The following is a 24,458-nucleotide window of genomic DNA, read 5'->3' on the forward strand; positions in this document are numbered from 1 at the left end:
AAATCTGTTGAATGAATGAATCACACCCCCCACACACCGTATGGCTACTTCCTTCCCTCTACTTCCCCCGTCAACGTCCTCTGCCACCCTCAAGCCCCCACATTCACCTGGTTCTGCGGCATGAGGGGGAGAGCCAGAGTACAGGTCGGGTGGGGGTAGCAAGAGCACTTGGAGACTCTTCACCTACAAGCGGTACAACCTAAACTCCTTCCCCAGTTGCTGTTTCGGGTAAATCCCTTCTCCTCCTGACCAGCTCAAGGGGAGGCAAAGAAAGAGCTTTGTAAAATCATTGGAAAGTCGGAAAAGGAAACAATGTAGTTTAGGGAAAAAAAGAAAGAAAAACTTCCTTCTAGATTGCTTGAGACTATTTAAGGGCTGGTTCTTAAAAGGATGAGCACCGACTCGGCTCAGAAACTCGGCTCCCCAGAGCGGCACAGGTCCTGTGGAAAGATGAGGAGGGAGGGGCACTTGAGCTTTCCAAAACCACCCCGGGGACACTAAGAGCTCAGCCTTCCAGCACCTCGAGGCCACGAAGACATGGCTGGCTTGAGGCTTCAGCTTCCAGATTATGCCAAGGGAGGGAGGCCTGGGGCAACTGTCCTCCCTTTTGTTCTGGACGTAAATGATAATAGGATACACCGCACACATAACCAAAGCTCTTTCTTGGAGATTTCTGTGACACCAGGTCGAAGGATGGTGACCTCCAACAGTGTTTCCAAAGGTGCTCCATAGCCAGCCCCCAAACCATTCGGTGATCAAGGTCTTCCCCTGGACCCCTAACAAGGAGCCGTTCTGGCCCCACCCCTCCATGCCATCCCCACCAGCTCACTGAGGATGCTTCAGGAAACCTGAACCCTGCTTGCCTCTCCAAGGGCCTCACCACGGCAACCGTCTTCCCTTTTGTTCTGGACGTCAATGATAATAGGACACACAGCACACATAACCGAAAGAGCATGCACCTTTGAAGTTCTTTCTAAAAGAGGAAAACCATTTAGTTACACCCAGACAGCCTCGACCTGAGGCCACCCATTTGCCATCCGATTACTCTCTGCCTGCAGCCACGAGGAGTTCCAAATCTTTGACATTCCGCAGACCCCCCACACACACTTGGGGGTGGGAAGGCCAAGGAAAAGAACTTATTTTCTGGGTGACAATGTATGTGGTATGGATGGACAGCTCTTCCTGGGACCTAAGGCCGTTTTGTTTTGCTTTCCCCTTCAGCACGTCTGCATCCAGGTTCGGGGAACAGCCTCCGTGTTTGATGCTGGCTTGTCAGTTCAGATCCAAATGCTAGTTGTGGAACCCTGACTCAGTTATGTGACCTCAGTTTCCTCTTGGTGTAAAGGGGATAGAGGAGTGCTCGCCTCTTGGGTTTCTGTGTGAATTAAATGTACGTGCAGCATTTAGAACGGTGCCTGCCCCTTGGCATTTGATAAGAATTAGCTCTCATTCGTTTTGTATATACATTTTGGCACAGGAAAGTAGTTGAAGGCATTCTCTCATGGAGGGAGAGACTCAGGCTCAGGGAAGTGTAGGGAGCATCCCGGTGCTGCCTGCCCTTCTCATCACAGACACACGTGAAGGACAGATTGTGCAGGGACGTCTGGCAGGCACAGAAGGGTCACTGCCCACACTATACGCCCAGGCAAGGTTCCACTGCTTCACCTGCAGCTGAAGCCAGTCGAGACGTGGTGTGTTATGTGGCAGTTGCAGCCACGTCTTCCCCGCCCCCCACCGGGGTATCACACACAGCAAAGAGAGGGGTTAGCCCCCGAGCAGGTGGATTCTGACAGGCATCCCAGGGATCCTGCTATCCTTGGATTCAGGGAGTCTCTGGCTTCCTGGGTCTCAGCCAAGAGGGAATGTGATGCTCTCCGGGGTGTTCCCTTTGTTACTCAGGTGACATGAAAGCTGTGACACTGCCACGTGCCCCGTCACCACCAAAACAGGATTCAAGGGGCAGTCAAGTCTGACCCGCAGCGCATCCCCCTTCTGAACGGCCCCAGCATCGGGTCCTGTACCCGGCCCTGGTGGCAGCACTGACGGAAAAGGGGAAAAACAGGAACTACTCGGGCCAGGAGAGCAGAAAGCACCACTCCAAACGTGGGAGAGACCCCGAGGCAAGGCTCCCACCCCTCTGCCACTGATTATGTGGCTAGTATAGTTCATTCAAGTGGAAAAGAGCAGTGGAAAGGAAGCGAAAAACCACCAAGACCACCCTCTGTTGAATCCATCCAATGCACGGATTTCCAAGGGCATCTCAATGACTTTTAACAACACCCCGGTTGATTCCTTTAAGTCAGGGGTTGACGAACAGGCCTTCCTATAGGGATAGATTCCTTAAATTACTTTCCTACCATTTTCTTACCTATCCACTCTCCACTCTGTCCTATGCAGCAAGAAAGGTAATGATAAATCATTCCATGACCTTCTTCTTCTTCTTTTTTTTTTAGTTCACTTGGAAGAGCAACTATATAGGTAGCAGGTATGACCATTTATTTTAATTTAAATACAGGCAGCTTTATTTCTTGAGCAGACCCTGGAATGAGTCCCTTCCGTGTTGAGAAGTTCATTTTTTATTCCAAGTATGTAAGAGCTGCTGTTAAACTGCTAACCAGTGGATATTAGGCAAAAGTAAATGGCATCCAATAAATGAATAAATAGCTCCTCATTTCTGCCCTCAGAAATAAAATGCTGGCAAGGGACACATTGCATGGCAATCATGATGCTGTCTTCGGACTCACAGCTAAATCACCAATAATGCATTCCTTTTCCCAACTAATTCTAAAATGTTTTATTAAGCAGTTGCCTTGAATGAGGCCCTGGTTAGGTGATAGATAGCTTTAAAAAATGACACCCATAAGTGCCTCCTGGCCTGCTCCCCACTTCCTTCAGCTCTCTCCTTTTGGGAACCCATCTGCCATAATGTAGGCAAGTCCAGGCTACTGCACTGAGGGGAGACGCCTCACAGTGTGGCCCTGGAGGGTTAGATACCATGGGGAGACACAAGTCTTTGGGAGGAGAACCCAGACAGCCCAGCCAAGCTCCCAACTTCCTGCAGGTTCCTTAGTCCCTCTACCTGACACCATGTGGAGCAGAATCACCATCCAGTTAACCCACAGAATTGCAAGAAAGAATAAATTGTTCTCTTAAGCAATTAGGTTTGGGGAGGTTTTATTATATTGCTATGATAAATGATTTCCTCTCCTTTTCCCCTTCTCCTTGCTTCTTCTATTAGTTTTCTATTGCTGCATCACATGTTGCCACAAATATAGTGGCTTAAATAAACACACATTTGCAACCCCCCAGTTTCTTTGTGTCAGGAGTCTGGGCACAGCTTAGCTGGGTCTTCTGTCTGTGATGTCACAAGGCTGCAATCAAGGTACTGACTGGGCTGTGCTTTCGTCTGAAGGCTCAACTGGGGAAGAATCTGCCTCCAAGCTCACTCAAATTGTTGGCAGGATTCATTTCCTGTGGCTGTAAGACTGAGGGCCCAGCTTTTTGCTGGCTGTTAGCTGGAGGATGTCCTCAGGTCCTAGAGGTTGTCCCCAGCTCCTTGCTGATGAGCTTCTCCAAAAGCTGCTTCCTTCGTCAAACTGGCAAGGAGAACCTTTCTGCCCTCAGGGAGTGTCTAGGCCCTCTTTTAAAGATCTTCTAAGTATAGCTCACCCAGGATATCCTTTTTGATTGGCTCAAACCAACTAACTTGAGACCTTGATTATATCTACAAAATCCCCTCACCTTATTATATTATATTGGTTAGAATCAAGTCACAAGGCCCACTCATACTCAAGGTGAGGAGATTATACAGGGGGTAAACAGCTGGGGGCGGGAATCATGAGGCCACCCTAGGGTCTCTATGCCACACTTCTCAGCAGCGCTGGGATATGGTGCATGGTGGTGGTACTGTTCAGAGATACAGAATCTGTCCCCAAGGACTCACCAAACCAATGAAGATGAAAGATAGGCCTAGAAGTAATTACAGTGCTGGACATGAACATATACCACTCCTAGGACAACCCTGAAGGTGTCTGAAGTTTAGGGCTCAAGCAGACAAGATGGCCTCTGACTGGAAGGGAAGAGAGAAAGATTCGGGCAGCACCTGGACAAAAGAATGAAGCCCCAGAATCTGGGGAATACAAGCCCTGCCTGGGAAGCAGCAAGTACCTGTCAACCCAGAACTCCATCCCTGTGGGCATGTCAAGCACAGGAGTGAAACAGGCTGGGAGGAGAAGACAGAATGGTGAGGTCATGGTCAAAAGCAGCATGTACCTGCCATCTCTGGGGGCAGCCATGTCTCAGCTCCAGGCTTTTTTTTTTTGCCATATAAGAATGATGGCTCCCAAGTGCCAAGTGTACCCATTTATGAGAGAAATTAAAACTTTAAAATTTTATATACTCGCTCCAGATTTTTAAATGACGATCAGTAATTGGCAATTTTTTTAAACAGAGTATGAGCCAAGAAACACATACTTTTGCCCTGGATTTGACTAAGGGAACAGGTTCCTGTAAAGTAAACAGAGGGATCAAAAGTAGACAAGCCCACAGAAGAACCAAACGCTGTTCCTTGGGCTGTTTCTTACTTCCAGGAGTCCTTCCCCAAGTGTGCAGCATCCACATCACCTGGGAACTTGTGAGAAACACACAGTCTCAGGCCCCAGCCAGCCCTACTGGATCAGAAACTCCCAGCATGGGGTGAGCGGTTGGTGTTGGAACAAGTCCTCCAGATGATTCTGATATTCGCTCAAGCTTGAGAACCACGGTCTTATGGGAATCACATGCCAGTCTTCAGATCATTTTCCTTTCTTCTGAATCTACTTCCTGTTTCTATAATCTTGAAGATTGCCAACTACAGCATGATAGAACCCTCTACTAAATGTCTAATGTTCAGAATAACAGAGAAAGATGACCGCTTAGACATTGCACCTCATCTCCCTTTAACATGGTGCTAAAAGATGCTAAACACATCTCCCTTTAACACATGGGGACCCAGACTCATTACCTGCACCTCCACAGAGAAGTCATCAAGAAGAATGTGTATGTGTATGTATATGAATGCCATAGAACTCTCCAGAATGGAGCAGGAGGGACGGGATCCTGCTATTAATTTCTAATCATAGAAGACTTTCTTACTACAAAAAGCAAATCTGCTTTGACTTGAAATACTCTATAAGTAGATGAAACTCCTTGAAAATGTTGAAATTTCCAAGATCCTGGTTCCAATTAATCCAAGAAAGCACCTGGCCGAAAATGAATATTGTACCTTTGGCAAGATATGTGTAAATTTGTGTTTTATCTGAAGAACTGTGACTTGGAAGCCCTCGTCCTCTGCCTCTCCCTGCAAGTAAGGACTGGATGTTTAAATACCAATATTACTGGGTAACTGCTATCCAACAGGTATCACCATGTGGGAAGGATTTATAGAATTCAGTATGTGAGACCCATCTGGTAATTTATTCGGTCTTAATGGAGCTGCTTATGAAAAGCCCCCTTCACTGACTGCTAAGCTGCTGATTGGTGCCCACCAGAGGAACTTATTAAAAACATGGATTACTGAGGGGCACCTGGGTGGCTCAGATGGTTAAGCGTCTGCCTTCGGCTCAGGTCATGATCCCGGGGTCCTGGGATCGAGTTCCGCATCCGCCTAGCAGGGAGCCTGCTTCTCCCTCTGCCTCTGCCTCTCTCTCTCTCTCTGACTTGCATGAATAAATATATAAAACATTAAAAAAAAAGAATTTAAAAAAAAAACATGGATTACTGAAGCACATCCTTAGACATTTTGATTCTGTAGATATGGGATAGAGTACAAGTATCCATAATTTAAAAATCTCCCTAGAGAATTCAAACTAGCTCACAGCTTGAGGAACGTCTGGGTTTAGGCACTCAGAGGCACCAAAAATGTTAATGTTCATCATTGATATCCTAACATATGGGTTCATCAGATAAATAAATGTCAACCTGGAAAGCAAAGAAGGAATTAGAATAGAGAACAAGCTTTGACAAGGGTGGAGGAACAGCCCTGGGGGATGGAGAGAAGCTTCTGGGTGATAACGAGGGTGCAGAAGGAGGAACCATAGAAAAACAGAAACATCCAGGAGATGACTGTATGGCCACCATGGCTGACATCACCATCTATAGATGCTGGACTCACCAAGCAGCTCTGGCTCCACGGAAAACAAAAGTGCTGCCCAATATGGACAAAGCACCCTTCTCAGTGAATCATTTCACTGAACACGTTAACCATGTCTTTATGGATTTCTTCTCTCCTCCAAAAAAAAGTTTCATTTTGAAAACAAGGAAAGCCATCATATTCAGTTTGGTGAACCGGAAGGCACAAGACTGAGAAACCATAGGTCATTATGAGATTAAATCTAGATGGGCACCTAACCCTGGACAACCTGGGCATTACAGTATAATACAGATTCTCCGGCAACTGCGCCTGCATGGCCAGCATCAGCAACTTACCTTGCGATCTGGCCAATTGTATTTCGCAAAGATAGTATCATAGGTGTCCACCGCCCCGTCGGTGATGAGCATGATGGCCTGGCTGCAGATGCTTCCTTGTCCTGTGTGGTTGAACTGTGGGAAGAAACAAGTTCAAACTAAAAAACACACATAACATAACATAATAAAAAAAAAAAAAGCCAAAACAACCCCAAATAAATAAAATAAAATAAAATAAAATAAAACACACCAGAGAGTTCTGTACATCCACGAGACTTCAGAGGCATGAGGGCTTGGGAAGCCTCTCAAAACAAGAGCTTGTTCTGCAAAGCAGAACCTACACGATAAGCTTTTCCCCATGCATTCACCCTATCTGCTTTGACAAATTGAAACTACATACTGACCTCAGAGGGGATTTCTGAAAAACACACGTAAGGTGGGAAGTGAGATTCTAGGGCAAATAACCTGTCTTACTTCAAGCACAGATAGTGTCATAGAATATAAGCCCCTAAGGCATTGGCACAGTCACCCTTTAGGAACACATGAGCCACAGAATACGAGGCAGACAACTGTCTCTTTCAAAATCTAAAGGAGTCTGGTTGGATGCATTATATAATACAATCAGCGAGGTTTTGGACACATGGAGAATAAAGTCAGGAACATGCCAATTCAGACTAGAAGCCTAAGCACTCCTTGTAGGGTTTGTTTTAAATATATATTTGTTAGCATGTAACATTACATATTAATTTATGTACATTACTGAAATTCCAAGATTATGCCCACTGGTGTGCAAAACCCTAAATTTCTTCAACTTTCAGTTTTATGTGGCATTGTAAAAGCTCCCAGTCTTCGTGAGTGGTAGACTGGGGTAGACTGGTCACCAGAACTCGGTGTCCTTCCCTTGAATCAGCGGTGAAGAATTCCCTTAATGAATGTTATTAATGCTGCAATTCAAAGTAACACCAGGTCCTTTAAAAAAACCCTACAATTGGAGCACCTGGGTGGCTCAGTCGCTGAAGTGTCTGCCTTCAGCTCAGGTTCTGTGATCAACACCCGAGTTGGGCTCCCTGCTCAGTGGGGAGTCTGTTTCTCCCTGTACCTCTGCCCTCCCCTCCACTCATGCTCTCTCTCTCGCTCTCTCTCTTTCAAATAAATAAATAAAATTTTAAAATAAATAAATAATCAAAATCAAAAACCCTACAATTAACAAGACAGTGCCAAGGCATGAAAACATACAAAAAGTCTTTAAGTTTCAGTAGTGAAAACTCCCACCACTGTAATTGGTGAAGTTTATTCATTAATTCTAAAATTATTTACTAAGTACCCACACAGAGCTGGGGATGAAACATGCAAAAATCCCTTCCCTCCTGTAGTTTATAATTCTATGTGGGGAGACATATAGAAACAAAGTAAATAAGTCAATTTTGTTGTATGTGTGGTAACAGTGATGTTAAGAAACAAAAAAAGAAAAAAGAAAGCAGAGCAGGGGGATGGGAAATGGGGAGGGGGCAACTTTAGAAAAAATAGAGAAGACCTCACTGAGAAGGTGATATATGAGTGACACCTGCAGGAGGTGAGTATCTGGGGGAGGGATGTCCCAGAGAGGGCCAAGAGCACATGCAAAGGCACTGAGTGGGCACGTTTCATCTGTTGACCAAGGCACTAGGGAAGGATGGAGGCTGTTCTTAGATTTGCTGCTGGTTCCTGCAGAAGCAGAGAGCTAATAAAGCATTCAAGTTGAGATTTAATGCCTAGTCTCTTAGAGTTCTGATGTAGAGACTGAAGTTGCAACTTGAGAGAGAAGACTATAACTAACTGGATGAATGAATGGATAGAAGGATGGATGGATGGAAGGAAGGAAGGAAGGAAGGAAGGGAGGGAGGGAGGGAGGGAGGGAGGGAGGGAGGGAGGGAGGGAGGGAGGCGGGCAACACGTTTTAATTTACTAAAGACTAGCCCCTAAGGTAGGTACTATCATTACTGGCATTTTACAAGTGCGGAATTTGAGGCAGAGATTAGTTAACTTGCCCAAGGTCACACAGCTACCATCTGTAATGGCCAGGATTTAAACCCAGGCAGTTCAACCCCAGAATCTATTCCCAGATCCAGCACACTCTATGGCCTCCCAATAATGAGATGAAGGTCCTTGAGCAGATGGAGATGCATGGAAGGGCTCCATAAATGCTCATTTCCTTCACCTGCTTCTTCCTCCCTCCATCCTTTCCAGAGTTGTAGGGTCACATGGAGTCATCAGATCCCCCACCAAGAGTGAGTGAGTATTCCTCAAATTCTGTGCCTTAGGCACTTGCTTCACTGCAGTCCTGGTCCTGGCAGCCACTCCTGCAACTCAGACTGGACCGGAGTCCGGAGTCCTTGAATTAATGAGCAGACGTGGCCCATGATGTAATATCATAGAAATTCTCAGGTATGTACAAATATTTGAGAACTAAAGCCCTCATACACAACTACAGTTCTACTATCTATCAATTTAACATACTATTCCAGAAAACTCTTGTCCAGGAAGATAAAAATTGCCAACAACTTTATTGCTTATTCCAGGAACATCCTGAAAGGCCCATCAACTCTCCAATAGAAACTATCACGGGACAATTTATAACCTAAGACTCTTTAAACCCCTGACCTCAAAAATCTTCCCTCTGCTGCATCCACCAATCCTATTGGTGAATATTAGGATTCTCACCCAGTCTTAACCAAGCCTTTTCCTTCTCCTCCACTCTGAAAGACCCACCTTCAACCAACCTTCATAGTCTCAGTAAATGGAGGTGTCCCTTCTACTCTGAGACACTGCTAAGATTCTATCGTCATGGTGCATTTTCTTCCTTGCTGCGGTAAGAAGAAACATCCCTGTGGTCCTTTCCTATCAACAGGTTGTTCTGGCAATGTTTTGGGGGAGCCTGCATTCAACACCATCTTCAGATCATTGAATAAACCCAGCAGTGGGCCACTAAATAAAGGTGATCTCTGCTTCAGTTCGTAGAGGCTGAAGAAAGGGGAAAAAAATCAAGACACCTTGGGACCGTTGTTCATGCAACTCGTTGGAAAGCATCCTGGCAATATTCTCCCAAACGAAAGGCAAGAAAGAGAGGGAAATGAAGATATCTGAATAATGCAGACTGGAAGAAGGGGCTGCCCTGAGCTGTTTATTTAAAAACATCACTTTCCTCTCCGACTGAGTCCCTTGTATTCTCTGCAGCAATCTGCAGTTGGAGAATTTTGAAGAATGCAATTAAATTCAAATGCTTTGATGAGTAATATCTCTTCTCTTCATATTTGTCTAGAACTTTTTTTTTGAATAGCGGGAGTGATGAAAGTATTTTCCATAATAATAACAATGACAAGGGCCTGATGATGAACTACAATTAGCTCAGTGATTCATCAGTTAGCAGCAAAAATTTCAATGCATCCTGACATTTAGAGCATTTGGTTGTGATTAACAGTCTTTGAAATGTCACCAAATTTTATTTAATTGGCTAAGAAGAATTTTTAAAAGGTAATCACTAAAAAGATCATATTCATCGCCAAAAAAGATAATTGCGGTTGTCACATGACAAGGTAGATGCTGTAACTACTGTAGCAAACTGGCTCTGTGTTCTTACAGAAACTAATGAATGCAGCAGAGATCAATAGATGGAAGGGTCTTAGAAGTTTTTTTGAATGCTCCTTTCAAAGCCGTTTGTACAACAACTGCAAGCCTTTAAGTCATCTGAGCAAATACTGACACTGAAATGCAGGTAATTGCAAACCAGAATTTACTTCATTTAGTTCTAGTAACCTTTGAACCATTCCGAGCCCGAAACACAATCACACTTTCGAGTGTGTGTGTGTGTGTGTGAGTGTGTGAGAGAGAGAGACAGAGAGTAAGAGAGAAAGATACAGATACACACACAGAGGGAGAATGTGCATTTGTGTGATTAAGAAATAACTATTTATTCATATTGGCTTGCAAAGGCAGGCGCAATACACAGAAGAGAATTATATCACTTAAAGGTCATATTGATGAAGTGGAAAATAGCTAAAGCTTCATTTTCATGGGAGATTAACCATCTCTGTGTTTTTCAAAATGTTTGGCCATTTAAAAGCCCAGTGGCAAGAGATGAGATGGAAATGTTTCTCTCTCTGAGATAAATGTGCACTCAAAATATGGTGCCACCCATCAACCAACCTCAATCAATGATATTCTGTAATCTTTTTGTTCTTTCCATTTCTTGCTATCTGGAATTTACATTGGACCCATTGGGTTTTCTGACTGGCCAGACCCCAGAGGAATTTTACAAGTGAAGGCAGAGCAGAGAGGCATGTGGAAGGTTTCCCTGGTTCACAAATATTTCCGTCACCAAGAATTACGGAAAGAAATCCATCATGTGCTGGTGATTTCTCTGGATCTGAGAGGTGCTGGGAGATTAATATACCCTCTTGGAGCTTACAAACATATTATGCCTGAAGGTATGTTTGGTGAGCTGTGACTTCTACAAGATTCTAACCCTGAGGTTCTGATATGAGATAAAGAGTTCCTGAGTCAATACGTTTGAGTACTGGCATAAATACATTTTGGAAAAGGTCTGTTCCCTGCAGGACTTCGGAGGTCTTGAATGTGCACAGATGCCTTGTGAGTCTCCGGGAGAGGAGGGTGCCATCTTGCCACCTGGACAACACTTATGCTGGCGTATCTCAGTAGACCAGCGTCAGCTGGGCGTGCAGTGGGAAACACTGGCTTGGAAGGGTTTGGGTACAAAACTGGTAAGTGTATGGGACAGGGAGAGAGAAGGTCACAGGGCAAGGAAAAGGAGAGAGGAGACAATCAAGGGAAGCAGACAATCCTGAGGACTGGGGCAGGAAGTAAGACCAAAACATCAGGAGCTCGAGCTGCTTCTAGAAGCCAGAGGCAGCCTGGCCAGAGTTGAGGCTCCCCAGTGTCTCTGTGGTCACAGGGATGGCACTACCCACCTACCCCAGCCCTGCTGAAAGGGAGGCAGGTACAGCTTCATTGTGCAGAATCCTCAACCCTGGTCTACCAGGGCCAGGTTCATGGGCATGGGATGTGCACGGCTGTACGGGGCCCCATGCTCTACTTAACACTCTGCTGCCTTTCTCTTAAGATTCTTAATGACTTCTGGACAAGGGACCTGCATCTTCATTTTGCACTGGGCTTCATCAATTATATGGCCACTGCTGGGTCTATTCCCATTCCCATTTTACAGATGAGGAAAATAAAGGTGAGGCTAAGCAGAGTTTTCTCAAGGTCACACAGCACATTCTGACCAAGTCAGGATTCTCAGCCCAACCTGCCTAACTCCAGAGACCACAGACTTCATATGACAAGCATCTCCCAACTCTCGCTCCTTCACCACTTCTGCCAAAGAGCCAGGAAACAGAAATTCACTACAGGGTACCTGTCCAAACAAGGGATTCACCAGCTCAGAGTAGCCTTCCCCTGCTATGGACACGAAGCTTTTCAGATGAAAAAGAGAACCATTTTTATCATTGTGACAAGTCCTTGCAATATGACCCTCTAGAAAGAGCCTACTGAAGATGCAGAGCTTGGCATCTCCAAGCCCTGAGAAGGTGCCTATCCAGGGTTCAACTCAGCATTTAAAGGTGCAGCTTGGCCCTTTGCTCTGGTCAGCTGTGTTCATACATTATTAATAAGCTGTTAACAGGGATGGGCTGTCCCAATCACCGAGCCTCACCTAAATGTGAATTCCTGTAGGCAGCAACCCTGGGGCAGCAAAGTACGAGGGAACAGCCGTGGACTTAATTCGAGTTGAATTCGAGGTGCTGGTGAGGCTTCCCTCCCCTACCCTCCTGACACTGGCTCAGGACCGAAACCTGAATGGCCTTCTGTGTGCCAATAGATACTATTGGTAAAAGGAAGTCTAGAATTAGGGCCTATGCTCAGCTTGGGAGTCCAGCGTCACTGAGTAGGAAAAGCTGGAGTTTCGGAGTTGGGCACAACTGACCACTGGGACACGCCGTGTGATGGTGGGTGGGTACTCGCCTGCAGACTAACACCCGGGGCCCCACAAAGCTGCCTGAAGACCGAGTGTGGGCAGGCCGCTGAGCCTGTAGCAGCTCTCCCAGCTCCTGGAGCACCTCAACGGAACTGTCGCTCCGTTTCGTGCCTGTTTGCGCTCAGTTCCACCCCACACCTTTCCCCCGCGCTCCACAGTTTCCAGGCTCCCCAGGAGTTTTGACCAAAGAATACTAGAGGATGCAAGGAAGAAGCCAAGGCTTTTCTAAGCTATGTCTCCCTTTTTCTGATCTGGGGACATGGGCGCTTTCTGGCAATGGCTGCATCTTTTCCAAGGTATCAGCTTCCCCAAGGCAGGCCTCCCACCCTGTGACTCCAGCTCTCTCTGGGCAGCCCCTCCATGGTTCAATTCCCATCTGGATGGCTACTGGGAGGAGGCTCCAATGGTGTCCCTCCGTCCGGTCGTCCCTCTTACTCTAGAGAGGCGCTGCCTCGTGCCGGTGCTAATCCCAGGATGGTTTCATTCTCTGTTTGGTTTCTGAGCTTTTCCATCCCTTATACAGCCAAAACCCTGAAGTAACCCCCTGCTGTTGGACACATCTAGAGTGATTTCTATTTTTTTACTTCTTTTTTTTTTTAAAAAGATTTTATTTATTTATTTGAGAGAGAGAATGAGAGAGAGAGAGCACATGAAAGGGGGGAGGGTCAGAGGGAGAAGCAGACCCCCTGCTGAGCAAGGAGCCCGATATGGGACTCGATCCCGGGACTCCAGGATCATGACCTGAGCCGAAGGCAGTCGCTTAACCAACTGAGCCACCCAGGCGCCCCTATTTTTTACTTCTTAACATCCTAACCTACCTCCCTGGTCCAAGCCACCAGTATGTGTCACCCAGATAATGTCATGGCCTCCCTGCTATTGTCTTTGTTTCTCAGTACAGCAGTCAGAGAAATCCTGCTAAAACTCAAGTTGATCACGGCATTCTCTGCTCAGACTCCAGTGATCTTCCATCCCACACAGAGCAAGAGCCCAAGTCCCCACAGGAGTCATATGGTCTGGTCCCTGCTCTCTCCCTGATCTCATTCCCTAGCCCCCTCCGTCCCCCACTTTGCTCCTCACACTGCTCTCCTCACTGTATGATAAATGCCAAACAGCTCTGCCTCAGGGCCTTTGTATCTGTTCCTCTTGCTGGAAACTTCTTCCCCAAAATGAAATCACTGTTCCCTCACTTCCTTAAGATCTCTACTCCAACCAAGGGCACCGATGAGACAGATCTTTCCCAACCACACTGTATAAAACAGCAAGTCCTTATTAAGCTAGAACAATGGGGCTGTTCTCCATAAGACTACACACTTCATCTGCCTTTTCCCATTAGATCTGGGGTCAGCAAACTTCTGTAAAGGGCCACATGGTAACTATTTCAGGTTTTACAGACCATACGGTCTCCATCGGAACTAATGAACTCTGCCCTTGTAATGCAAAAGCAGCCATACAGGATATGTAATCAGGTGGGCATGAATGCACTCCAATAAAACAATTTTTACAAAAACAAGAGGCAGGCTGGATTTGGCTCATGGGTCATAATTTCCCAAACTTTGCACTGGAACATGAGGTCCATTAAGGCAAACACTTTGTCTAGGCTATTCTCTAATGTGTTCCCAGTGTCTGGCATTAAAAGCACACAGCAAATACCAGTTACATAAATGATAGAGAACCTGCATTAATAAAGATAGTCATTATTTTCCTACTACTCTTTCAGAGTAACAAGAACACAAAAGTCACATGCATGTTCTTTTAGCTTAACATTGGATTCCAAGGGCAGAATTACCAGCCCAGGACCCCTCAAAGGTTTTCATGGAATGTTAACAGGTGCTACTTGAAAAATGGATTCTTGTTCCAAGAAGTGTAAGGAACAGTGGGTTGAACAACATTCCTTCCTGTTGTGCTTCCTGGAAACTCGATTGTGCTACTGCGTATTGTGAATCTTCAAGGGGCTGGAAGAGAAGGAAGGATGGGTAGGGCACCCCCTAAGCCTACCGCACAGAGAAAGCCCTTCTGCTGAACGTCACCACAGGCAGGGATTCAGCATGAAACACAATGAGAAATGAGTCCACTCCATGAAGAAATTGAAAGTTTCTGAGATGAGATCTGCATTGGAAGGTATTCAAGTGTGGGTGGTCCCAGAGCCAACAAGCATGGCAGGCAAGAGCCCCAACCAGAGGGCACGACTGGCTCTGCCCAGTGGGGTGTTGGTTTGGCTGCACTGGCTGAACCTGGTTCCCCAGACGACTCGAATGGCCAGCCTCTCCCTCCCATCTGGCACCTCACTCAGTGACAGCCAAGGGCAACAGTAATGCTGGTCAAGAAAGAAGAAGCAAGAAGAAAAGAAAAGAAAGAAAAGAAAGGAACGGAAAGGAAGGAAGGAAGGAAGGAAGGAAGGAAGGAAGGAAGGAAGGAAGGAAGAAAGAAAGAAAGAAAGAAAGAAAGAAAGAAAGAAAGAAAGAAAGAAAGAAAGAAAGAAAGAAAGAAAAGAAAAGAAAAGAAAAGAAAAGAAAAAAGAAAGAAAGAAAAGAAAAGAAAGGAAGGAAGGAAGGAAGGAAGGAAGGAAGGAAGGAAGGAAGGAAGGAAGAAAAAAAGAAAGAAAGAAAGAAAGAAAGAAAGAAAGAAAGAAAGAAAGAAAGAAAGAAAGAAAAGAAAGAAAGAAAGAAAGAAAGAAAAGAAAAGGAAGGAAGGAAGAAAGGAAGGAAGGAAGGAAGGAAAGAAAGGGAAAGAAAGGGAAGAAAGGAAAAGAAAGAAAGAAAAGGAAGAAAAGGAAGGGAGGAAGGAAGGAAGGAAGGAAGGAAGAGAGAGAGAGAGAGAGAGAAAGAAAGAAAGAAAGAAAGAAAGAAAGAAAGAAAGAAAGAAAGAAAGAAAGAAAGAAAGAAAGAAAAACTAAAAAAATAAATAAAAAATAAAATAAAATTCCATTTCTTCTTCTGGACATAAGAAAGGTAAATTAAAGAGGAGCTTACGTCACTGAGAATGTTGAAGGCCTCGTTCAGAGCTATATCCAGCATTCCAATTCCTTTGGCAAAAAGTTTGTCCAGATGCTCCCGGAAGTGCTGGAACAACAAAGCAGAGAATTCATTAGCATCCGAACTGTTACATGAAACACCAACCTCCAATGAACAGGTGCACACTAAGACCAATGAGTCTGGGACCAAAATGGTCATAATGTGTTTCCATCCTTCAGAATTCAAAACATAAGAACCTGTTCAATATAAAATTTACCTTCCATACGCATTTTCAGCTTTGATTACATTCTAGGGGAAAAATTCATTGAATTCTGGTGGAAAGTACTTAATTTATCTGAAGTTCTTACTTTCCTTTCAGCTCCCATGACCCACCCTGTCCCCTTCTACCCTCAAATTTCCCACTCCTGATCACTTCTAGGACTCTGCACATGCTCTCCTCCACTGGGAACCCACCCTCCATCCATTTCCTGGCTCTCCCACCACATTTTCCTCTCACCTATTTTTGGGATCTCAGTTTGGACATCACCCCCTTCTGGCCTAGGGAAACTTCGCAGACCCCCATCTCTGAGACTGCTTCAGAATGGTTCCTTAGGACCCCATGCTGCCTCCCATGCTCAGACCCACCTTGCACTTAGCACTCTGGGTATAGAACTGCCAGTTAAATTCTGCCCCCACCCAAGACTGTGACATTCTGGAGACCAGGCATGTCCGGTGGCCTACTCTCTCTCCCTTGATGACGACATATCTGATACACAAAAGGTGCCCAAACCACCTCCAAAGAGAAGGATAAAGACTGGATCACAAGGTAAGACTTGTGATTACGGCAAGGGGGACACAGGCCAGAAATCAGAAGAGCTTCAAGGAATATGCAAAATGGGAACAAATCTCTTCAGAGACATCCCCAAGGCCCATCTGCCTATGTTGGTTCCACAGAAGCCCAGCATCAGCTGAAGAGTAAAGGCAACAAAGAGAAGTAACTGTAGAGCCCATTATGTTTCTGCTTCTCAACAAAGATGCAAGAGTGGGTCCAGGCATGTGCCCAGGGACACATGAGCCGGTGGGATGTCCACTGACCCCACAGTGGCACAGCTGCTTGGCATTATTTTCCAACTGCCCTCTTCCAAAACTACTTCTTTTCTACTGAAATGAATTACTCTCTCCTCAAAGGCATCCACACCCTTGTCTGCTGGAGAAACTGGACGGAGGAGTCACAAGGAGGGAGAGGGGCAGGAAGGGTGTGCTCATTGAAAATGTTGGCTAGTGATTTCCCGGCTGAGGAATGGCTTTCTTTCTCTGCCATACCCTGGGGCCCATCAACACCCCAAACATCCCATCAGCATGGTGACACCTACTCATGATGTGTCTGCCTTAGAACTCTATAACTGATTGCGGAATAAGAATAGATCAGAGAGATCAATCCTAGGATGTGGCCAATGGTTCTAAGATGCTCTTCTCCCTGGGCCCCCTCCAGGAAGCAGCAGGGGCCACTGGTCGTGGGGGTGGGCTACAGGTTTGCTGGCAAACTGGACTGGAAAATTTTGGTGGGCTCCTCACAGTGATTCAGCTTTAAAGACAACCAGACCTAACATGAATCAAGATTGGATTTGAAGTTGGCTGCTCACCCTGGGAATATTCATGTAACCCACAAGATCCCTTCTTGGGTCCATCCCTCCCTCACAGCAATCATGCCCTCATGCTCACCAGAGCAGCCATGGTTATGGAAACCTGCTTCATGTTAGGTCCTTAGCAAATATCATGCAATTGTGTCCTCACAACAACCCTGTAAGGTTCCATCAACCCACTTTGCAGATGGGAAGAGTGAGGCTCAGCACTGCACCCCAATTCACACACCTCCTAGCTGCCCGGCCCAGGTTCCACCCCAGGTCTGCTTCACCCATTCTAATGCCTCCCTTTTTCTGCTATACACCTGCTACTTTGTTTGTTTGTTTTTTAGTACTTTGTATGCCAGGCACTGGCCAGGAGCTCTTAATCTCTACACCTGGGCTACAGCAGAGTCTACAGGTGACTATCTGAGTCTACAGGCTTACATAGTGGGGGAGAGAAATGCTGAGGGCCAGGGACTTGCTGTGGCAAACCACATGGCCAGAAGCCAAGCTTTGCGCTTCTCTGTTCTTCCTGCTGAATGTCCAAGGCCCAGCAGGATGCTGAGCACATAGCATGTCCTTCTCAAGCACCCAGTGAACAAATCCAGACAGTTAACTAAATCTGAAGAAGCCCAGGTGTCCTGGCTGCACGTGGGCAGGAGGGGATCAAAACAGATCAGTCTGCCTTCTCCAAGAATCACTGCCCTTGGAGACCTGACTCGCAGGTGAGTAACGAACGGCCACCAGGAAGGACTTAGTTAGGCTCCGCAGGCACCTCAGGACAGATCCCACACACCCTACAGGACATTGTGACATGCCCATCACGCAGCCTGCAGAGGCTGGACTTTAACAGGTCCCAAGTTCACATTGCTGTGACCAGACCCTGCCTTGACAAGTTCGTTCTATTCATCTGATGTCATTTCTGTCAACTGCATTTAATTATGCTCAGCTACACAAGTTTACACAGTATTTTTTTTTTAATAACATAGCAACCCCGTTTAGTTTGTCTTTTAATCCATGTGCGGCTGCATTTCCTTTTCATCCATGTGTCATGTGCAGAAAGACTGCTCCAGGCAATAGTTGGTTTTATTGCTGGACATTTAGAGGAAAATGCAATAACATGCCATGGAGTTCCCCTCAACTCGATTTCATAACAAGGTCAGTTCTGATTTTATTTCTTCCTGGGACAATTCTGGTCCCCATATTACATGGGAAAAATATGTCCCCAGGTTAAGGGGTTCCAAATGACATCTCAGATGAAGGACACTCTCTCTGTTTCTTTCCCTCTCCTCTCCCTCATGTCCAGACTCCATTTTCTTCTATGCCACACCTGGACCTAATCTGCTCTTCCAGCCTGCGTTTAACCCTCAGCCCACCTCTCGTCTTACACAAAACCAGGGCCTTGCCTTCCAGGGAATCATCCCCAGTGATGTGGCCCCACCAAGAGCTGCTCTGTCCACCATGGCAGTCATGAGCTAAATTTAGCCATTGACAGTAAATTTAATTAAAATTACATAAAATGAAAAACTCAGTTGCTTCATTCCCCAGCCACATTTCAAGTGCTCAGTAGCCCCCTGTGGCCAGTGGCTACTGCACTGGAAGGTGAAGATCAAAGTACACCTCCATCATCGCATAAAGGTCTATTGGACAGAACTCACCTGGAGACACTCGGGCTAAAAGGGTCCTTCCCCCTTACCAACCCACTGACCAAGGGTGAGTCAGAGGAAACTCTAAGGCTTCTACTCAGTGAATGTGTTTGGTTTTTGCCTGTTCAACACCCATCCTCCTTCTGATTTTCCTTCTCCCCCACCGCCTCCTAATTCATATGGTTTGGGTGAGGCTAACCTCTCTCTTCCTCCTTCCCAGATGAAGGGGTGAGCCCATCTATCAGGCTTGACCAATTTGTGAATTCCATCCCAAATTCTACTAGGTACCATCAGGCATGGGCATATGACCCAATCCCTGGGCTTCTACTGAAATGTGGGGAAGAAAACTTTGTCTCTACTGAGATTACCGAGAGGTAGGGAAGAAGCCTGGGGCTGCCAACAGCCATCGAGCCACTGGGCAGGAAGCTCTCCCCTGAATAAAGGTAACGGCCAAGGAGAACTGGGCACATAATGGTGGGGGGGCAAGATAGAACCATGACAGCATGGCTTGAGCTCCTAGAACAAGGCATGCCTAGCTTTTTCAGATAAGTGAGCCAATAAATTTGCTCCTTTGCCTGACCAGATCTAGCTGGATTTGGGCCACTTAATTGAAAGGAAAGGACCTTGATGACCACAACCATCACAAGGACCCTGGCCAGAACAATGCCTCCAAAGCCCCGCCCCTGGATTATAACAATCCCCTACATCTCCTCCATCCCCCTCCTCCCCTTTCTAATCACCACATCACATCGAGTGGTTTACTTGTCCTATGAGTGCTCGTGCCAGAGTAAGGCGCTTCACGGCACACTCCTGGTGCGCATGGATTTAACGCCCACTGCTTTGACTGCTCACGACATGGAGTAATTTGCTAAGGAGGAATCCTAAGCATATGTACTCCAAGGGTAGTGTCTGGAAGAGAAGGAAGGGGCCTGGCCCACCACTCTGCAGCCTCTTCATCAATACAGATTTCTTCTTCTCTACTCTCAGTTGTGGTTGCTCTAAGATTCAATTTTTTTTTTTTTAAGATTTTATTTATTCATTTGAGACACAGAGATACAGAGAGAGAGAGAGAGAGAGAAAGCATGAGCAGGGAGAGAGGCAGAGGGAGAGGGAGAAGCAGGCTCCTCGCTGAGCCAGGAGCCCGATGTGGGGTTCGATCCCAGGACCCTGGGATCATGACCTGAGCCGAAGGCAGATGCTTAACCATCTGAGCCACCCAGGAGCCCCAGATTCAAAATGTGTAATATTTAATGCTATCACATTATAACTGTTGTATGTAAGCAATTGCTATTTAGACTCCATGGACTCTGAAAGAAAAAAAAAAAAACTGAACCAAAATTCAGGAGACTGAGTCCTAGTTTCTGGCTATGCTATTTACCAGCTATGAGACCCTGAAGCAGGTAGCTTTGGCTCTCCAGCCTCAGTTTTGCTCCCTGTGCAATGGGCATGGGAACGCTGCTACACAGTGGGAGGAGAGTGAGGGCCCATCAGTGCCTCGGTGCAGCGGGCAGAAGCCAGGCAGCCTGAATTCCAACTTCCACACTTCCCCCCACCCTCTCTCAACACCTGAGTAAGCCACTGCCTACATCTGGGCCTTTAGCTCTCTCCTAACACAAGGGGTATTGGGCTGACCTCTTGCTGAGAGTACAGGAAAGAAATCATCTGAAAGAACAGTGATGACAGAAGAATGGGAGACTATCTCCATTTCATATTCACTAAAATAAATATATGAAAAAAAAGTCCTACAAAACTTTATACCTCAAATACCTTCTATGCCAACTTCCCCGTTTGCAGCTTTACAATCTAATACAGGCCTTGGGAAATGACTTCTTTTGCCCTGTGAGGGCCAGATTTTATTACATGGAAAAAGACACGTGGTTGAGACCCGAGTGCCTTCCAGAGCCCGCTCCAGAGAACAGAAGGTTCAAGACTGCCCAAGCCAGGAAGACACGCCACAACAGTGTGCCAGGAGGTGGCCAGTTTCCATTATTTTTTTTTTCTAAATTAAAATAAACAATTTATTGGAAATGGTGACAGTTCCATTTTATTATTAAATTTCAGTAAAGGAGGAGGAGGGTGGCTTTTTTATCTTTGCTTCATGCACTCAGCCAGCATACACTGCTGCCCAGGAAAAGGCCTCGCTTCCAAAGCAATTAGTGCAGCTTAATGCCTGGGGAGAGACCCGGGAGCGCCAGCAGGCGTAACACAGCTCGGCTGCTTATCTCTGCGAAACAGTCACAACGTCCAGGCCAGCAGAGGGTCCTGGAGAAATAACCCTCTCCCTCCACCAGCGTTTGATTTAGTTGACTCCACACTGGTAGTGCTCTCTGTGATAATAGCAATCAAGTTTTCTCCTGTCAACATAATTATAACAAATGCTTGAGTCCTCCCAATTAAAAGCAAGGGACTAAAGGGAAAAGTGGACATCGGGAAACAAAACCATCCCCCATCCACAGAGCTGGTGGTCCTGGCTAGGAGGCTTTAGGGGGGAGGCGAAAGGTCCCCAGTCGACGATCCCCATCCAGGTCACCAGCATTCGGCAGACCTGAATTTTACGTCCACCAGCTGTAGAAGAGGGTCACGGCAGCATCTCGGCCATGGGAAGGCTTTCAGAAATTCTCACCCAAGTCCTCCAGTGGCAGCCAACACTGGCTGAAGGACAACTGTATGCCGGGCACTGTGTGTCTTTCATGCATCACCTCACCTGGTCTTAACATCCTTAAAAGGTACCATCAGGTTCCTGGTTTTGACATATGGGCAAATGGAGTCTCCGAACGGTGAAATGTTTGCCCAAGGTGGCCAAGCAAGTATGAGGAAAGGGAGTCTCCAAATGCAGAGTCCCATACCTGAACCCCTGTGCCACACAGCCCCTCCCAACACTCAGAGCACAGCTCTGCACATCCTTGATCCAGCCCAGCCTGCGGGGGTGTACAGAGTCTGAGGGGTCATGTGCAAAGCTGCAATCCCATTCAGGGCTGGCTTCCTGGGCGTGTGACCTGTGCAGTCACCCAGGGCTCCATGCTCAGAAGGGCCCCGTGCTTGGTTTAATGCTTCGCTGTCCCTGTCTTGAAATTCGTAATAATTTTACTTTTGAATGTGTGACCTGTAAACGAAGTCCCCTGGAACAGGATCATGCATGTGAGTAGAGCAGGTATGGGAAGTGTGCGTGCGCCCAGTGTGCCTCGCTGCCTGTTCACACCCAGCCCTCACCATGGCCGGGAGCCCAGAATCCTGGGGAACAGCGACACTGTGGGCCTTCATCAGACACGCTTGACTTTATTAGCTACTTAGCACTGTGCTGTCTGGTGGCTAAAAGGACATTTTTTTTTTAAAGATTTTATTTATTTATTTGAGAGAGAGAGAGAGTGAGCACGAGAGGGGGGAGCGGGAGAGGGAGAAGCAGACTCCCCGCTGAGCAGGGAGCCCGATGTGGGACTCGATCCCGGGACTCCAGGATCATGACCTGAGCTGAAGGCAGTCGCCCAACCAACTGAGCCACCCAGGCGCCCTAAAAGGACATGTTTATTGACAAACTAAAATTCAGAAGCTACAAGTGAGGGTACCCTGTACAGGACCCCCCAAAGTCAGCTCTATTAGTAATAGACATGCTCCCACTTGTCTTCTCAAAGACGGACATGGCTCGTGTCCATTAAGTCAGCCCAAACAGACAAGCGGTGTCTGTCTCATTCTGACGTTAGACCCCCCCTGAAATCCCCGTGACCCCCTTTGCCGCTGAGCTGCAAACACAAAGTGCAGAAGCCCATCGGCCAGAGACCCAGAAGGCATCCATACTTGTCTTCTGACCCGACTAGGATAGATGCTAGGCCACGAGATGATTTAGTATAAATATGGATATAATTCCTCCTGACCACACCCCTGGAACCCCAACGCTGGGATGACCCTCCTGGGCTCCAGTTCAGTCTGAGAAATCCCCTGGCTGAACTATACTGCATCTTTTGGGGGTACACACACACCAGGGACCTAGGGCAGTGCCCAGTCAATAGAGTTTACAGGAAAGGCACACACCTTGGGGGCATTGCTACCCCCAAATCAGGCTCCAGTGCATCAGACCGTCATTAGATTCCAGTGGGAAAAGTAGACAGTGACATGGTGTTTCTCAAACATGAAAACGGAATGGCCCAAGAGGCTGGTGGTATTAAAGAGCAGGCCCAGATGTTTGCAATTTGGGGGAGAAAGTACAGACACTGACAGAACCTTGGCTGAGCCAGGCCTGGTTTCTCCTTCATGTCGTCTACAACAAATTGAAGTGTCTGAAGGTAGGAGCTGTTTCATGCTAATGCCAAATTGGAGACCGGAGAGATCTCCTGGACGTGAATGATGAACACTGTTTCACACCGGGTAGTCACGTTAGTGACGACATCATTTTGATGGCAAAAGTGCTACTTCTGCCAGGTGAGATGGTAGTGATGAGCCCAGAGCCGGCGAGTGTCTATGGTGGGAAAGTACCTATGGTAGGACAGGAGCCTCCACCAAAGCCGTCCATGGTGGGGCAGGGCTGTGTCCCGGACAACTCGCGGCTAGATCCTGTGCGTTCACTGTCCTCCCCATCAAGCATCAGAGGGAACCTGCTCTGGGCCTCTTGGAGAGACTGAGCAAAGCCACAGCCCAAATGCTACTTGGACAGAAATGCCTGCTTTGTGTCCCAACTCCGTGCAACGGTGTGTGTATCCACGGTAGGCCTCACCCTTCACATCTTTTGGACATTTCTGAAGGTCCAAGTTCATCCTCTATAAACTTTATGAAAACCTTGATTTGATTCAAATCTGCTTCTTGGAGGAAGAATGCTTTCATCAGTTTCAGTGTGCAAGAGCAGACAGAAGTCACAATTTTAGTTCATTCCAAGCACCATGCCAAGCTCTGTGGAAGCTCTGACTCTGAAGAGATGAGTATTTAGAGTCAGCATCCAGGGAGAACGGAATGCAGAGGCAGCCCTGGGATCTGGAGGGCTCTTCTTCATCAAGCCTTCCCCTCATGGTCAGGGTCAGGAGGACACAGATGCAAAGCTACAGCCCAGAGTGGAAGGTGGTGGATGCCGAGAACACACATCTGGAGTCACAGTCCGGGGCGGGGAGGAGGGGGCGGTGATGGATGTGCCTTGACCCACCCCCCCACTCGCCCACTCAGTGACAGCAACACTCATTTCTGGGACAGCCTGGCAAGGACGTGGGACCCCAGGAGACGACTAAATGAGAACTTTTTCTGTATAATCGCTTGGAAGATTTGCGTAGTTTTACAAAACTTGTACTCAATTAAAAAATATTTGTTTCAATGATCTCTGTATTTTGCCAAATTAATTACATATGGATATCAAATTTAATTGTCTGAATGGAAGAATCCATTCTCATCCAAGTCTGTGAATAAACAAATACCCTGTACGGCATTACAATTTTTTTTTTTTTTTAAGGGATGTATCAACATTTGACCAGTCCCCTACTGATGGAAGTTTAGTTTTTCAGTGTCTTATTGTGTCAGACATTACTATGGTAAACATCAATGTACACAGATCACAACGTCACAGAAAGTTACTAGGCCAATGATGTCTTCATTTATACCATGCAGGGTTACAATGAGAATTTAATGAGATAACATAGACCAAGTGCTTAATACAGTCCAGCACATATGTCAAGCAGTCAGCAAAGGTTCAGTCAGCATCACTAGCAGGGCAGCACTGGCACTGTATTTCGAGGCTAGTTAAGTACCCAGATTGAAATTATGAAAACAAAAACAGAAGACCCCTACAAGT

General features: G+C 46.6%; 1 protein-coding gene across 1 annotated transcript in view; it reads right to left on the reverse strand.

The window, feature by feature from the left end:
• The window catches only part of CACNA2D3 (calcium voltage-gated channel auxiliary subunit alpha2delta 3), an 858,477-nt gene that overhangs the window by 383,061 nt on the left and 450,958 nt on the right, over positions 1-24,458 (reverse strand). Inside the window, exons 10-11 of the mRNA XM_064595053.1 lie at positions 15,442-15,531; positions 6,466-6,579 (exon numbers count right to left, since the gene is read on the reverse strand). Of these exons, the coding sequence (XP_064451123.1) occupies positions 6,466-6,579; positions 15,442-15,531 (204 nt within the window). The remainder of the gene's footprint in view (positions 1-6,465; positions 6,580-15,441; positions 15,532-24,458) is intronic.

This window comes from Mirounga angustirostris, unplaced genomic scaffold, assembly GCF_029215605.1.
Source record: "Mirounga angustirostris isolate CCGP_5_RB_7025 unplaced genomic scaffold, mMirAng1.0.hap1 SCAF_1, whole genome shotgun sequence".
Taxonomy (NCBI): Eukaryota; Metazoa; Chordata; class Mammalia; order Carnivora; family Phocidae; genus Mirounga; species Mirounga angustirostris.